Source organism: Nerophis lumbriciformis, linkage group LG34 (genome assembly GCF_033978685.3).
Source record: "Nerophis lumbriciformis linkage group LG34, RoL_Nlum_v2.1, whole genome shotgun sequence".
NCBI lineage: Eukaryota > Metazoa > Chordata > Actinopteri > Syngnathiformes > Syngnathidae > Nerophis > Nerophis lumbriciformis.
Genome location: NC_084581.2, coordinates 15,836,542 through 15,853,651, shown reverse-complemented (window position 1 = coordinate 15,853,651; position 17,110 = coordinate 15,836,542). Strand labels below are relative to the sequence as shown.

At 39.2% G+C, this 17,110-nt stretch overlaps 1 protein-coding gene across 4 annotated transcripts in view; it reads right to left on the bottom strand.

Moving 5' to 3' along the window:
- The window catches only part of lpin1b (lipin 1b), a 35,963-nt gene extending 21,190 nt beyond the window's left edge, over positions 1-14,773 (bottom strand). Inside the window, exons 1-4 of one of the 4 annotated variants that reach the window (XM_061929457.2) lie at positions 10,952-11,142; positions 10,201-10,370; positions 9,443-9,646; positions 9,283-9,378 (exon numbers count right to left, since the gene is read on the bottom strand). In XM_061929457.2, coding sequence (XP_061785441.1) covers positions 9,283-9,378; positions 9,443-9,634 — 288 coding nt within the window. In that variant the 5' untranslated portion in view covers positions 9,635-9,646; positions 10,201-10,370; positions 10,952-11,142. Of the gene's footprint in view, positions 1-9,282; positions 9,379-9,442; positions 9,647-10,200; positions 10,371-10,951; positions 11,143-14,711 lie in introns of those variants that run through there. The other 3 variants (XM_061929455.2, XM_061929454.2, XM_061929456.2) reach the window with 3 other exon arrangements.
- Positions 14,774-17,110: the final 2,337 nt, after the last annotated feature.

Here is a 17,110-nt window from a genome sequence, read left to right as displayed (position 1 = left end):
CCCAGGCCCCACTTTGCCTTTCTGGTTCTAATTTAGTAGTGTTCAGACAGTTTCCAAACGATGGAAGACTGTCTCCAAACTGTTTTCTTAGCACTTATAAAAAATAAATGTTAGGTTGCATGCTTCTGGAGGTTTTCTGCATGCTGTGATAATGCACAATGGGCTTGTGGTGGCGGATCTCTGGCAGTTCCATTATCATTTGTGCATGAGCGAGGGCGAACCGGAAGCGCCAAATTTGCATCCGTGCCAGGTTTTTACGAATAAGTAAATATGTATATTTTTTAGAGAGCAGGCGCTCTTCTGCTTTGGTGCTGACTCATTGCGCAAGTGCTGAGAATGGATATCGCTCACCAAGCAAAAAGTGTATGATACTGAAAAAAGTAGGTATCGATGTAGGTATTATGTATTTATACTTTTGACAACCCTATAAATAAGTGGTATAGCGATTTATTTGCTCGCTGACAGCATTTCTCACCATTCAAAAACAATTCCTGCAAATTTGGGTTCTGTTTTTGCATGTAACTTTGTTTTTCTTTGAATCTGGGGATTGTTATGATAAGCTGTGATATAATAAACACACGTTACAGCTTAATAGCAACTTCTCTCGCCATTCGCACTGGAATTTCCAGCTGTTTTTGTATGTTACCTTGGTTTTATTTGCATATTTAGGGTCTTTAGGGTCATGATTAACATGTGCCTTCTTTTCCTCGTGTCTCTGACAGCAGGCAGAACTAAAAACCCATTTTTCAGTTCTGTAAAAGGAACATATTGAATTACACTTCCCTCTGAGAAACTAGAGAACTTTCCAGGAGTTTCTGCATGTGTGTACATGAAGCTGAAAAAAGAGAACAAGCGTTTTGAGAATAGAGGTCACGTTTTAACTTCCCTCTGCCAAGAAAATAGTTCCAAGAAAAGAACCCCCTCTGCTCTGATTCTTTTCCCAAGTCTCAGGAATCTGACAGAGGTTGAAATAAATCATCCGCTTCCCTTGTTAATGCTGGCCCCCACAGCAGTTTACGGCTTGTTTATTTCTTTAAAGCTCCACACATAGATACGTGCTCATAAAGACATTATGCCCTAACCCCAAAAGGGAACGTGGATGATGGAAAATACAAATTCCAAGAAGAGGGAACAACGACTTCTTTCATAGTTTTCCATGAACCAAATTCTGTTTGGCGCAAGGCATGAAAAGCGGGAATAAAGACGGCCAAGATTTAAATATGTAAGCCTTGAATATAGGTTAGTAAGCTCTGCGTCTAGCCCTGTGGTAAACAGAGGAACACTGTTGCGCTAAAATGGAAAGAGGAAATTCCTGACAGTTACGCCAACTACGCACACAACTTAAACTATTTTTTCCTCCATCGTGTCAAATATTCAGAACTACAAGTCAGCACTGCAAAGTGTTTTTAATTTCAAATCATCTTTTCTTTGCGTGTCATATGGTGACAAAAGGCTGCGTATGAGACAACTGGAAACCCTCCCACCACCATTTTTGTTTCTTTGGCTACACGACGAAGCACAATATTAAAAACAGCTCTCAGCGTCATTCAGTGTATACTTTAACAAATAACCATATAAATCCAAAATGTGGCACCCACTCTAATAACGCTGAGCCCCAGACAATCGAGTACATTTGAACACAAACTGACACTTGCTATTTTCCCCTGCATGGACCGTACACTCACATTGGTACTGTAGGAATAAAAGCCTCCACACAAATAAACATCTTAATTAAATAAAGGCCTGCAATTGAGAAGGGGGTGTTAACAGTATGTCTTAATCAGGGTTTGGTACGTACCTTGGTTTTAGGGTTCATTTTAAGTACAGTAAAGGAACCAAAATGCAAAACATAACACTATTTCACTTTTGTGTAAACAGCCTTAATTATTTTATACAAATTAAATGTATTGAACCATGGTTACAGGTTTGGTCAGTAAATGTTTCGGTCATTACATTTTTGTTTCATGAATTGGAATTGAAATTATTTTATTTTGAAACAAAAAAAAATACATTGATAAACAAAGCGGTCTTCTTTTTCCATTGTCAACTAAATCTAATAAATGGTTAGATTTAAATTGTATATTTCATATTGAAAAATAAATAAACCACCAGTCAGCAGAAATGAAAAAAAACAGTCCAAACAAATGTATTCTTATACTTCGACACTGCAATCGGAAATTGCTGTTTCAAGACAGACAAAAACACTGTGGTGCTGTATGCTGTGTTTATATATGAAAACTAGGAATGTCAACGTTAAAGGCGTTAACGCAAGTGATTAATAACAAAAATTATTGCGTTATCATTAGGGACGTCCGATAATATCGGACTGCTGATAATATCGGACTGCCGATATTATCGGCCGATAAATGCTTTAAAATGTAATATCGGAAATTATCGGTATCGGTTTCAAAATTATCGGTATTGGTTTCAAAAACTAAAATTTATGACTTTTTAAAACGCCGCTGTGTACACGAACGTAGGGAGAGGTACAGAGCGCCAATAAACCTTAAAGGAACTTCCTCTGCGTGCCGGCCCAGTCACAAAATATCTACGGCTTTTCACACACACAAGTGAATGCAATGCATACTTGGTCAACAGCCATACAGGTCACACTGAGGGTGGCCGTATGAACAACTTTAACACTGTTACAAATATGCGCCACACTGTGAACCCACACCAAACAAGAATGACAAACACATTTCGGGAGAACATCCGCACTGTAACACAACATAAACACAACAGAACAAATACCCAGAACCCCTTGCAGCACTAACTCTTCCGGGACGCTACAATATACACCCTCCCGCCACCCCCTGCCAAACCCCCCCCGCCCCAAACCTCGCCCACCTCAACCTCCTCATGCTCTCTCAGGGAGAGCATGTCCCAAATTCCAAGCTGCTGTTTTGAGGCATGTTAAAAAAAAATTATGTACTTTGTGACTTCAATAATAAATATGGCAGTGCCATGTTGCCATTTTTTCCATAACTTGAGTTTATTTATTTTGGAAAACCTTGTTACATTGTTTAATGCATCCATCGGGGCATCACAACAAAATTAGGCATAATAATGTGTTAATTCCACGACTGTATATATCGGTATCGGTTGATATCGGAATCGGTAATTAAGAGTTGGACAATATCGGAATATCAGATATCGGCAAAAAAGCTATTATCGGACATCTCTAATTACCATAAATGACTGAAGATTAATCGCACTATTTGTTTTGACTGCACCTTAACCCGAAAGGCAGCACACCTTATTACACGGTCAGTGATCAGGCTACACTCCAGTTAGAATATGAGTTATGACAGTCCAAGCAGTGTGCTCGGCAGCCAATTTCGCTTCAAAACACACTCCAACAAAACTTTGGATACAACAAAGGTAATGTGTTGGTATTGCAAGGACAAACTTTCTTCTCATCGGTGCACAACAAGTTTAAATTACCATCTTAAAGCAAAACACGTACTTTAGGGTGCCGCGAGCGAGAACGCTACATCGACAACAAGCAGAGGACGACAAAACGCTGCCAGAGTTTACCCACGTCAATGGTAATGTGTAAATGAAATGTTGTCAACAAAAGTACCACAGGTAAGTCAAACAATGTCTTTGCAAAATAGACAGCCACCTCATGTTGGCCACTTAACATCGGTGAAAACTAGAACAAGTCATGCATATCCCAAAAGGTGACCCGCCGTACAAACTACCTTCGAGGTGCAACAAGGATAAACGAACTGTACTGCACTAACAAGGACAACAAGTTGCAACTACTGGCTGATGCTGAATTTCTGTTGCTTACCGGAGACCGTTGGACCCCAGTAAGTAATCCCAACTACCTGTACAAAAAATAGATCAGAATCGTTATCTGCAAAATGTTAAAGTTAAAGTTAAAGTACCAATAATTGTCTCACACACACACTAGGTGTGGTGAAATTTGTCCTCTGCATTTGACCCATCAAATACGCTTGTTTGTTTAAGCACCCGGTTAGGAAATAATAAATGCAGATGTAGATAGTGCACAATGTTAAGTTTTTTATGTGTGTGTTTACTACAATATCTATTAGTGTACATAAATACATTGTTTGCTATATTATTGCAAAGACTTTCAAGATGTGCACTTAATCCTTACTATACTGTCTCCAGGTGCTGAGCAAATCAATGACTCGCGGTAAAGTAAATAATTTAAAAAAGGTTTGTATAAGAGACTCTGAGAATAAAACTAAATGTGTGTCAAAATATGGTGTCTTATAAAAATGTATTGAAATTCTGCAAGCAAATCATTTAACTGTGATGAATTATGATTGATCCAAATTGAAAAGTATAACTAATCTGTTTTTTTGTTTTTTTAAATCATTCAACAGCACTAAAAAAGACATATTGATCCATGATCATCTGGTCTTTCTGACCCAGGATACATCACCACACTGTTTTTACAGGCCAGTCCACGGTCTTGTCTTTAGAAAGCTACTTCCAATATCGGTGTCGGAATATGAAAAAAACACATCTATTTTTTTGTTCATTTTTTTTGTTTCTGCTGACTGGTGATTTTAATTTTAGTAACATGAAATATAGAATGAAGATCTAAGTGTTAGATTGAGTTATTGCTCTTTGACGCAGACAAAAATAACTTTGTTTTTCAATTAAATGTTTTGTATTTTAAAATGAAGTTCAAATAATTTGTTTTTCAATCCGCATTCATTAAAATAAAATTCAATGACCAAATACACTGACCAAAGCTTTCAAATTGTCTTTGTTCTTTACGTAGTTCACCAGGAAGGCGAAGTATAAACATTTTTAACGACAGACTAAGGCAGGGGTGTCAAACTCATTGTAGCTCAGGGGCCACACGGAGGAAAATCTATTCCCAAGTGGGCCGTAATGGTAAAATCATGGCATGATAAATTCAAAATAGAGACAACTCCAGGTTGTTTTCTTTGTTTTACTTTGGCCAAAGAGCCAAAGAACAATCACATTATGAAAACGTACACATCACAACTAATCCTCTGGACAAAACACTTCAAGTTTGTTGAAAATTCTGAGGAAATTGGTGCAGCTTCAAAAACACCATGAGCTTAGACTACCACTTGTCCCTTTCGGTGTTGCGGTGTATCTACAAAGCCAGGATTAAACTTTAAATCACAGACTGGGATTGAACAAAAAACACAACATATAATCTCTTCTAGGTATCAAATACCTCCGATGTCATGTCCACGTATCAATCCAGTCCTAACTCAACCAACCGTAAGAAACAGAGGTGAAAACTATTCAAAAGGGTTAAGTTTTTGATTGATTGAGACTTTTATTAGTAGGTTGCACAGTGAAGTACATATTCCGTACAATTGACCACTAAATGGTAACACCCGAATAAGTTTTTCATCTTGTTTAAGTCAGGGTCCACTTAAATTGATTCATGATACAGATATATACTATCAGATATATACTATCATCATAATACAGTCATCACGCAAGATCATCACATTGAATTATTTACATTATTTACAATCCGGGGTGTGGAGAGTGGCGGGGGGGTTGGGTTTGGTTGTTATCATCAGTCATCAACAATTGAGAACAGAGAAATGGATATTGGAACAGTGTAGGTCTGACTTGGTAGGATATGGACAACAAGTAGTGGGCAGAGAGAGAGAGAGAGAGAGAGAGAGAGAGAGAGAGAGAGAGAGAGAGAGAGAGAGAGAGAGAGAGATCAGAAGGCATAAGAAAAAGTATCTGCATTTGATTGTTTACATTTGATTAGTAACAATCAGGGGAGGGTGTTAGTTTAGGGTTGTAGCTGCCTGGAGGTGAACTTTTATTGCGGTTTTGAAGGAGGATAGAGATGCAATTTCTTTTATACCTGTTGGGAGCGCATTCCACATTGATGTGGCATAGAAAGAGAATGAGTTAAGACCTTTGTTAGTTCGGAATCTGGGTTTAACGTGGTTGGTGGAGCTCCCCCTGGTGTTGTGGTTATGGCGGTCATTTACGTTAAGGAAGTAGTTTGACATGTACTTCGGTATCAGGGAGGTGTAGCGGATTTTATAGACTAGGCTCAGTGCAAGTTGTTTTACTCTGTCCTCCACCCTGAGCCAGCCCACTTTGGAGAAGTGGGTAGGAGTGAGGTGGGATCTGGGGTGGAGGTCTAGAAGTAATCTGACTAGCTTGTTCTGGGATGTTTGGAGTTTAGATTTGAGGGTTTTGGAGGTGCTAGGGTACCAGGAGGTGCATGCGTAATCGAAAAAGAGTTGAACGAGAGTTCCCGCCAGAATCCTCATGGTGCTTTTGTTGACCAGAGAGGAGATTCTATAGAGAAATCTCGTTCGTTGGTTGACCTTTTTGATTACCTTGGTTGCCATTTTATCACAGGAAAGATTAGCCTCTAGAATGGAACCTAGGTAGGTGACCTCATCTTTCCTGGTGATAACAATGTCACCCACTTTTATAGTGAAGTCATTGACTTTCTTAAGGTTGATGTGGGACCCAAATAGGATGGATTCCGTTTTACCCAAGTGTATGGGTAGCTTGTTGTCAGCTAGCCAGGTGCATGTTCTACAGAGTTCAGCACTGAGGATTTTCTCCACCTGTGACTTGTCCTTGTCTGATACCAGCAAGGCCGAGTCCTCCGCAAACAAGAACAATTCACAGTCGCATGCCGATGACAAGTCGTTTATGTATATTAGGAACAGTAAAGGCCCCAATACACTGCCTTGGGGGACTCCACAGCTCACCGAGAGGGGTGGGGGGGACACGGTGCCGTTCACCTCTACCACCTGCTCCCTCCCCTCCAAGTAAGATTGCATCCAGCTCGATGAGGTCTTGTTAAATCCGATGGCTCAGAGCTTATCCAACAGTATAGCGTGGTTAAGTTCACTTGTCTTGTGTTTGACAGAGACATTTTGGGGGAGTAAGGGTGCCAAATGATGATGTGTTCAAAGCAGAAGACATAAAACGTCAGGTTTTAAGTTTCATGTGGGTCGAGGAGGAGGAGCCACAGTCACCCTTAACTGTGTACCTTTGCTTGGCCCCGGTATAAACAGTTTGCTTGCCTAACAGAATTGCTATCGTGACATCCAGTGGACACATTAAGAACAGCAGTTTATTTAGTTAAAAAAAAAAAGCTGCTCATTTTTATACTTGGCAAACTCATCACGCGGGCCGGAAAAAACCTGTTTGCGGGCTTGATCTGGCCCGCAGGCCGTACGTTTGACACCCCTGGACTGAGGTTTTCCAGCTCTGGCTTCTCCGTCTCCTTCCCAACGTGTCCTGCATGCTTTTGTCACTGTGTTACTGCTATCATGACTCCTGCTAGACTGCACTGTATTTGTTTACGGCGTAAACGTGTAACTATAACACGAGGGAGCTACGCGTCCTGTCCGTGTGGGAACTCACCTGTGTACCATTATGTTTCGCACTAAAAAAATCCAAATACATGTACCGTTACACCCATACTTGCCAACCCTCCCGGATTTTCCGGGAGACTCCCGAAATTCAGCGCCTCTCCCGAAAACCTCCCGGGACAAATTTTCTCCCGAAAATCTCCCGAAATTCAGGCGGAGCTGGAGGCCACGCCCCCTCCAGCTCCATGCGAACCTGAGTGACTGTTGACAGCCTGTTCACACGTCCACTTTCCCACAATATAAACAGCTAATGATCGAGGGCGCGTTATTGGTTTCTTATGTGGGTTTATTGTTAGGCAGTTTCATTAACGTCCTCCCAGCGCGGTAACAACACACAACAACAGCAGTCAAGTTTTCGTCTACCGTAAAGCAGTTCGTCTGCCGTAAACAGCAATGTTGTGACACTTTTAAACAGGACAATACTGCCATCTACTGTACATGCATATGTGACCCACCCATAATGTGTCACATTTTTGTGTTGATTTATTTATTTTATTTTGTGGTTTGAATTCGTTTTTGGAGCTGTCATTACACATTTATCAGTATTCACATTGGTCAGTAGGGGGCAGTAGGGCGTTTCTTCCGAATTGAATGCTATCACCTGCAGACCGGAAGTGTCTTGTCATTCTGTTGAGCGTGACCAGTCTGTGAACAATTGAAACGTCCTGTGTGCTTTTTCCTCCTGTATAACAGGCTAGTTTTGGTGAATCAACTCAATGAATAATATCCATGTGATCTTTATAAGTTTAAGTACACATTCTGATGGTGGAGCCTAACTCTAAAGTGTTTGTGAGTTGTAGTTTGTATTTGTGAATGAATCCAGTGCACAGCTGCAGTAATCAATACAAAAAGGCGACGTGAGTGCGCAATGTTTATATAGGAACTTCTGATTCTAATTCAGACTCTCAAATTAGAGCTCCCGTTTTCTTATTGATTTTATAATGTATATTTGTATAATGTGTGTGTTCTGAAATAGTGACAGAGAATAGAACAAGGATGGACAATTCAACCCTTAACTCAACAATGAGTAGATGAGTGTTATGTGTGTGTATATGTGTAAATAAATGAACACTGAAATTCAAGTATTTATTTTATTTATATATATATATATATATATATATATATATATATATATATATATATATATATATATATATATATATATATATATATATATATATATATATATATATATGTATATATATATATATATATATATATATATATGTAACAGGGTCCATTATGTCTTGTAAATAATGTATTTTATAATGCTTTACTATTGTTATAATTACACAAAATATGTAAGTTACATGTAAATACCTGAATATTGTTTGATGTTTTGTCAATGTGGAACCATTGTCTCGTTGTCCCTCCTACTGCAATGATTACGGTGACACCTGTCTTTATATATGCGTTGGACACGCCTTCCAACTTCCCTTTTGTCCACCATAACGGGAGAGGTAGGCGTCCATGCGACGACAGATAATGTCATGTTAAGAACTTCTGTTCATTTTCTTGTTCTGTATTGTATTTTGTGTAGGGACTCGACGACGTCAAAAACTTATTGACAACAATTGTGTTCTGTTTTATCAGTAAAGTGCAGCTGAGCAATCCATGGTGTCGGTCGTTTTTCACAAAAGCCACACAACGCAGAGAGGAAAAGACCACCGGTTACATATATATATGTAATAAAATATATAAATATATATATAGCTAGAATTCACTGAAAGTCAAGTATTTCTTATATATATATCTTAACCACGCCCCCCGCCCCACCCCCGACCATGCCCCCCACCCCCACCCCCCATCTCCCGAAATCGGAGGTCTCAAGGTTGGCAAGTATGGTTACACCCCTAGAATATACCACTGCTAATAGTAATGGCGGTTTGTGTACCTGATCATTTTCCATTTCTTGAACAAAGAAAGCCTCTCCATTCTCCCCGAGCTTCATATGTAAATCCACAGGCTCTCCATTGATCTCCATGTCCACCTTTAAAATCAAGACCTGGATCAGAAAACCACAAAAGATCCAAAAATAGAAACGTTTTCCTTACCACTTTCTCTCTGGACTGCAGGACGCCCATCTTGCCAAAGCGGACGTGGAAGGGCGAGCACTGCATGGAGCCATCGGGCTGTCGCACCACAATAACGTCAATGCAGCCGGACAAGGTGGCCGGATTGAGGCCTCTGTACAGCTCCTTCACCTGTACGAAGACCTGACCTGCCAGCTGGCCCACGTAGTTCATGGTCTGACGGGTCTGGAGGAGACCGCAGGGGAGATAAAACAAGTATGAAGGGGGTTGTTTACGACTTAGTGGAACCAGGTGGAGGCGTGAGGTTATTCCACGAATCCGTTCTCTGGTATGGGTCAGAGGCGCTGGTCAGAACTTGACACTTTGACCTCATTGGATCATGTCCTGACTGTTTCTCGTTTGCCTGACACTTGAGTTCACAAGGCATGAGTGGCATGATGAAAGGGACGTCATACAAGAGACGTGTTGACGAGACACCAGGAAAGCTACTGTTATGTTTTCTTTGAATGGTGACACTTCTGGGAAGTTTCTAACAGACTATGTGTGTCTATTCAGCAATCGTCAGAGGTTACTGACATAAGACCTAAGGAAAGGGCAGTTAAGAAATGGCAGTTTTGGGGTATTATGAAACAGCAAGACTCAAACAATGTCTTGTTTATTTTTCTGCATGTGGAAAAGTTGTCATGCATGATTAAGCACTGGTTACTGTGTTTTTCTCGTCTGAATTGACCACATACGCACTGAAAACACAACAAATATGCGTACTATATGGAACTAACCTGGGATTTGAATGTGCAACTTGTGCCCCTCGGGTAAGGCAATCAACTAGTTTTTAGAGCCTTCATTCATCCTCGCGGCTGACACCAGACGCCGTTTAGGATCACTTTCCAAAAGACTGGTATTAACACCCATCGTCGCCACCTTCTTTGGAGGACACCAGGAGCTGATTCTAAGAAGCATTATCGAAATGTTTCACAGCAGCAAGTCTAACTCTGGAACCTTCCGGTTCTTACATTATCAAGTGCACATTTCCTGAGAAGGGGCTCAAGTTCAAAGCTGCACACCAGCTATGATGTCTTAAAATAAACATTCTTGTGAAGCAGATGAGGCAGTAAGGAGAGAAATGCTTTTGGAATGTAAATGCCAAGGGATAGGGAAAGCAGTCATTCTTTATTTACAATGGAGACATTACATTTTTCAAAATAAGACATTTCATACACTCATGGCTTGTTTTTGTTTTTTTAGATTTGTACTTTTAAATGCACATTTACACTATATGTTTACACTTATACATTCTTCTTGGTGCTACTTTTGAGAAGAGAGTTAGTTGACTTTGTTAAATGATCAAATATTACCAATTGAAACACTCATTGAATAACTTATACAAGAGAGGGACACTTGCGGTAGTAAATGGATGGATGGGTGGAAGTTATAACAAGATAATAAATAATGGTTTAAAGTATGTTAACGTATACGTTACTGTGTGTGGAAAGCCAATTATAGATACATTGTTTAAAAATACAATCTTACCTTCTGACACAAACACAACGAAGCACTTCCTCAGCGGTGAACGACCAAACAGGCGGACATTATTTTTCTTTAAAAAAAAAAAAGAAGTCTAAAATCTCTTTAGTAGCTGTAAAATACTGCCACCGATTAAAGAAATGTTGAGAAAACGACCATACCAAGAACAAAAAGAGACAACATTAATATCTCCGCAAAGCTGGCGCCTGCCTTGCTGTTGACGTCACCAGCAACTAAAGCCCGCCTACCAGCCAATCAGCGTGCAGATCGCTAAAGCCTCAAATTCATCGCTGTAAAAGGGGAAGTGTTTTTCAGTGTTTTTGCAGGTCATTGATTGCTTTTAAACCCACCATCATTTGTAAAATATATTAATTACCTCTGTGCAGCATTATTGTGTTTTTAAAAACACACACGTGGCATCAGACCTGGATTTTCTTGCACAACTTCTGCTGCGGGTGGCTGTGGTGACGTCACCGACTGGGCCCGATGCAGTGAGGTGATCACTTGAGCCAATCACACAGCTCCTCGAGACACTTGAATGCTTACGTTTTTAACCTCAAAGGGAAATTTTTGAAGTAGTCTGAGTGTGTGCGTGTTAGTGTGCGCGTGTGTGCGTGCGGGTGTGTGTGCGCGTGCGTGTGCCTGCTTGTAGGCGTGAGTTTGCTAGAAAGCAGTGTGTTCACAGTCAAGAAACTGTCAGAAAATGATTACAAAAACTACCTTAAATGATCCATCCATTTTTTTACCGCTTGTCCCTGAATGAATTAATTGGTTTACTTTTACATGGTATTGTATTAAAGTTAAAAAGTTAAAGTACCAATGATTGTCACACACACACTAGGTGCGGCGAAATTATTACTTTATGTCCAGCCACAACATAATCTGCATCATTGTTATATTCATTGTGGACCTTTATGTGAAATAAATCCTGTCCTAGGGTCAAGCCACAGCCATAAAAACCTTTGTTTATGTTTTAAATTGCGTTTTTAATGGTCATACAAGTGTAAAAATATGTTCACCACTGTCTAGATCAGGGGTGTCAAACGTAAGGCCCGAGGACTGGATCAGGCCCGTCAACAGGTTTTACCCGGCCCGCGGGATTAATTTGCCAAGTATAAAAATGAGCTGAAAATTTTTAAATGAAATAAACTGCTGTTCTAATTGTGTCCACTAGATGTCGCAATAGCAATTCTTTGTATCTTTGTAGATTATGCTACATATGTAAAAAAAAAAAAAATAATAAACCACATGATGTAAGCAAACTACATAAATAACATCCAACTACATAAATAACATCTTGTAATTTGATTTTTGTATTAGTTTTTTATCTTGATAAATTGAAAATGAACACCAATGCATTGACTGATGAACATTATCACATAATTTATTCAGAAAGTATAAATAACAAATAAAGGTAGAATACTATTGCCACAGCATGTAAGTATAAAAAACCCAACATTATGATTTGTGCATTTTCAGAATGTGCTTGTTCTATTTTTAAACAAAGAAAACAATCTGAAGTTGTCTTTATTTTTAAGTTATCATGCTGTGATTTTACCAGTCCGGCCCACTTGGGAGTATATTTTTCTCCATGTGGCCCCCAATTCTAAAATGAGTTAGACAACCCTGGTCTAGATGCATTCACAAAAACAATAAAACTTGTAACGGCAAGTCACATTAAAATGTTGTTTTACTTTTTTGACATTTTCCACTGCAGGCGTGAGAGAAGTTAACTGTGAGCTAAAACAAACAAGTAACTTCATTATTATTCTTGAATTAGCCATTTTGGACTGAGCAGCCAGAACGGGCACTGCATGATTTTGTCTCTATGCTGCTGCTTTACCTTTTCTCACCATATTGTGGAATTAGCCATATTGTACGTACAGTATTGTGTTGCAAAAGTTTCCATTTCCTGTTCTGGTTGTTGTTTTTTTCTCTTTCCCATACCGCTACTGTTCTGAGGTGGCCTCACACACGCACAAAAAGGCAAAGCCAAAGCAAAATAATTCTGAAATCTCAGTATCTCAATATGTTGAGATCTGGGGGGACTTGATAGATCTCACAGCAAGAGCAGGTAATGTTAGTTTTGGTATAAATATCCTAGTTTATGGCAGAACCTCTTGTTTACTTGCTTGTCTCCAGCACAGTAGTCATTGTATGTAAATGTAAATGATTCATCATAAGATCAAATTGGCCCTGGAGGCAGAATTCTCGCCTTTTTCTGTTGAGTCAGCAAGGGATGGCGCGGCACAGTGCAGAGCCTCTGATTGGCTCAGGTTGTTGTGGCCTGAGGGTCATATAAGGTGACAGGAACATGAGTTAATGCCATCATACACACGAGAGATTCTTTCCTTAAAGGCAAACTGTTTGTTTGTCGAGACCCACGCCATCCAACCGGACTCAACCCGACAGTTAGCGCTTTTTGCAGTGAAACCTTGAAAACAGCAGAACATTTTGTCACCTAAAAGATTTTTGACAGGGTTTTTGTAGTACATCTTTTAAAACAGCATAGCGCTCCTGTCATGTAGATTATTTTTGTCTACCGATTTTTGCTGCAGCTTCTTAAAACATCACAACGATCCTGTTGTATAGAGGATCTTTAATTAGCACTTATAGGTTCTTAAAAACATCAAACCGCTCCTTTTGGACAGGCATGTTTTGCAGGAGCATCTTAAAAACAGTAGATCAATACTGTCATTTAGAGGAATCAAAGCTCTTATTCATATAGTTGATCTTTAACTGAATAGTGTTTTTTGTGCGCTATGTTCCTTAAATGGCATAGTGCTCATTAATAGTGATGATCTTTAACTAGTGTTTTTTTGTGCAGTGTGTTCCTTAAAAACAGCAGAGTGCCTCTGTAATATGAAGGATCTTTGACTGACTAGCTTGTTTTGCAGTGTGATCATTAAAAAGTCTGTCAATGTCAAGAAGATATTCTACTAGTTTTTCGCAGTAAGTTCTTGAAAATAACAGAGCGTTCCTTTTGATATAGAGGATCTTCGTCTTGGACAAGCATATTTTGCAGTATAGCTTCTTAAAAACAGCAGATCACTACCGTCATATAGAGGATCTTCAAAGTGTTTTTTGTGGTAGGTCTTTAAAAACAGTATTGTGCTTCTACATGTTATAAAGACAATCTTGGACAAGCATTGTTTTGCAGCAGGTGAGAGTGCTCCTGTCATATAGAGGATTTGTGACTGGGGTTTTTTGTGGTAGGTCCTTAAAAACAGCAGATTGCTCATTGATATTGTAGATCTTTGACTGACTTGTGTTTGTTTGCAGTGTTTCCTTAAAACGGCAGAGAGCTTCTGTAATATAAGGCAAGGCAAGACAAGTTTATTTACAGAGCACAATAGCTAATTCCTAAAAACAGCAGACCACTACTGTCATATGGAGGATCTTTGAGTAGTCTTTTTGTGGTAGGTCTTTAAAAACAGCATAATGTTATAAAGACAATCTTGGACAATCATTTTTTATAGAGCACAATTGCTATTCAAGGCAATTCAAAGTGCTTTACAGAAAATTAGAAGAGAAAAATAATCATAAAAATAACCATAGTTCAAATTAAAATCATAAAATAAAATTACTATAAAACAGTCGTATTAAAATAAATATCAAATCAAAGTGTAGATAAAATACCTTTATGTACAATGAAATAAAAGTGTTTTCAGCCTGGATTTGAACATTGCCGATGTTGAGGCCTGACTCACATCTCCTGGAAGACTATTCCAGATTTTAGGAGCACAGAATTGAAACGCGGCCTCACCATGTTTGGTCCTAACTCTGGGCACCAGCAGACCACTCCCTGAGGTACTCCGAGGCCGAGATGGTTAATATGGTTCAAAGATGACAGAGATGTACTTTGGCTCAGGGACATGAAAGGACTTGTACATAAGCGGAGCTGTTTTAAAGTCTATTCTCTGAGCACAGGAAACCATTGTGGTGACTAAGCACTGACTGTGTGGTCATATTTCCTGGTTCTAGTCATAACGACTCTTTATATAAAGAATCTTATTATATAAAGAATATTTGCCTGACTACTGTTCATTTTAAACAGCTGAGTGCTTCTGTGATATAGAGGATATTTGACTAGTGTTTTTGGGGTATAGGTCCTAAAAAACATCAGAGCACTCATTCATATTTAGGATCTTTGACTGACTTTTTTTTTGTAGTATCTTCCTTAAAACAGCAGAGTGCTCCTTTAATATATAATCCCTTTGACTGACTAGTGGGTTGTTTTGCAGTATGATCCATAAAAACCACAGACTGTTAATGTCATATAGAGGATCTTGGACAAGCATTTTTGCAGTAGCTACCTAAAATCAACAGATCACTATTGTCACTTTTAGTGTTTCTGTGGTAGTTCTTAAAAAAAAGCAGAGTGCTGCTGTAATATAGAAGCTCTTTGACAATAGCAATTTCGCAGTTGGTTCTTAAAAACATCAATGTTTTTGCTATATAGTACAGATTGGACAGGGATTTTTTTTTGCAGCTCCTTAAAAGCGGCAGCTCACCTTTGTCATATAGACAAGTGTTTTGCAGTAATGTACAGGTCTTTAAAAATAGCAGAGTTATAGCAGTTATTTTGCAATATAGAGGATCTTTGACTTGTATTTTTAGCAGTCTGCTCCAACAGCAGAGTACTTATGTAATATAGAAGATCTGGGATTTTTGTTTTTGTGGTAGGTCCTTAAAAACAACGTGCCATTCTTGTTAAACAGAGGATCTTTGATTAGTGTTTTTGTGCATGAGTCGGTCCTGGGCAGAACGATATTTGACAAGTTTTTTTCTCTACAGGTCCTTAAAAACAGCAGCGAGCTATTATGATTTTTTTGACTAGCACTTTTTGCGCTAGGTTCTTTAAAACAGCAACGAGTTTTGTCATTACATGATCTTTGCTATAATTCATATTCTCATGTGGTTAAAAACACCCTATACTGACACTCTGCACGCAAACATATTTACCCAGCTCCATGTGGTGTCAGTGGCATCATGCTCAACAGCCTCCTCCAGCTCTTCAGCCTCCTCTGTTGTCATAATTCCATTGTGTGTTGAGGTCTCAACCTCACAAGTCCAGTCCAGGCTGGAAAGTCCTCACTCTACAGCCTCAAGACTATGGCATATAGCTGCAAGTGCACCACCACTACTACTAAATTTACCTGGACCCTCTGCTCCAGAAACTTGAGACCGTCCCACCCCCCGTGCCCCAACAGTGGTCACCATGAACAAGACCCTCTGACTTCTTTGGCATTTTGGAAAGGACACCTGCTTCTCGGAATGTTGGATTTTCAGAGTGTAAACACTCATGCATACATGATGGAGTACACACGCCAATGCCATTCAATGAGTATGTTTCTTTTCTGTAGGGTGTTTGGGACACCTGTTGTGGCTGCTTAGCCCATGTTGACTTTGCTGTGCTGCTGTTATTGACGTCCAAAACAGGATCAGATTACTGTGGGCTCAGGTTCAACACTCCTTGGCTGGTGCCTTATAATACTTTCAAGTGACCACCATGATTTTTCTTACACTCTTACCATGAAACAGACTTAACCTCTGACCTTTACTGTGTTTTGACAGGCCGCTGACAACGTTTTCCACTTGTGGCCAACATTGACCTCTAGTGTTTAAAAGGGTAGTTGCATGGATAATGGATCATTATGTAGATCAGGGGTGTCCAAACTTTTTCCAGTAAATTCTGCGTATTGTAATGTATATATATATATATATATGTAATGTACCAATGATTGTCACACACACGAGGTGTGGTGAAATTTGTTCTCTGCATTTGAGCCCTGGGAGGTGAGGGGAGCAGTGAGCAGCAGCCGCGAACGGGAATCATTTTGGTGATATAATCCCCAATTCCAACCCTTGATGCTGAGTGCCAAGCAGGGAGGTAATGAGTCCCATTTTTAGTCTTTGGTATGACTCGGCCAGGGTTTGAACTCACAACCTACCGATCTCAGGGCGGACACTCTAACCACAAGGCCACAGAGCGCATATATATATATATATATATATATATATATATATATATATATATATACATATACATATATATATATACATACATATATATATATATATATATATATATATACATATATATATATACATATATATATATATATATATATATGTATATATATATATATATATATATATATA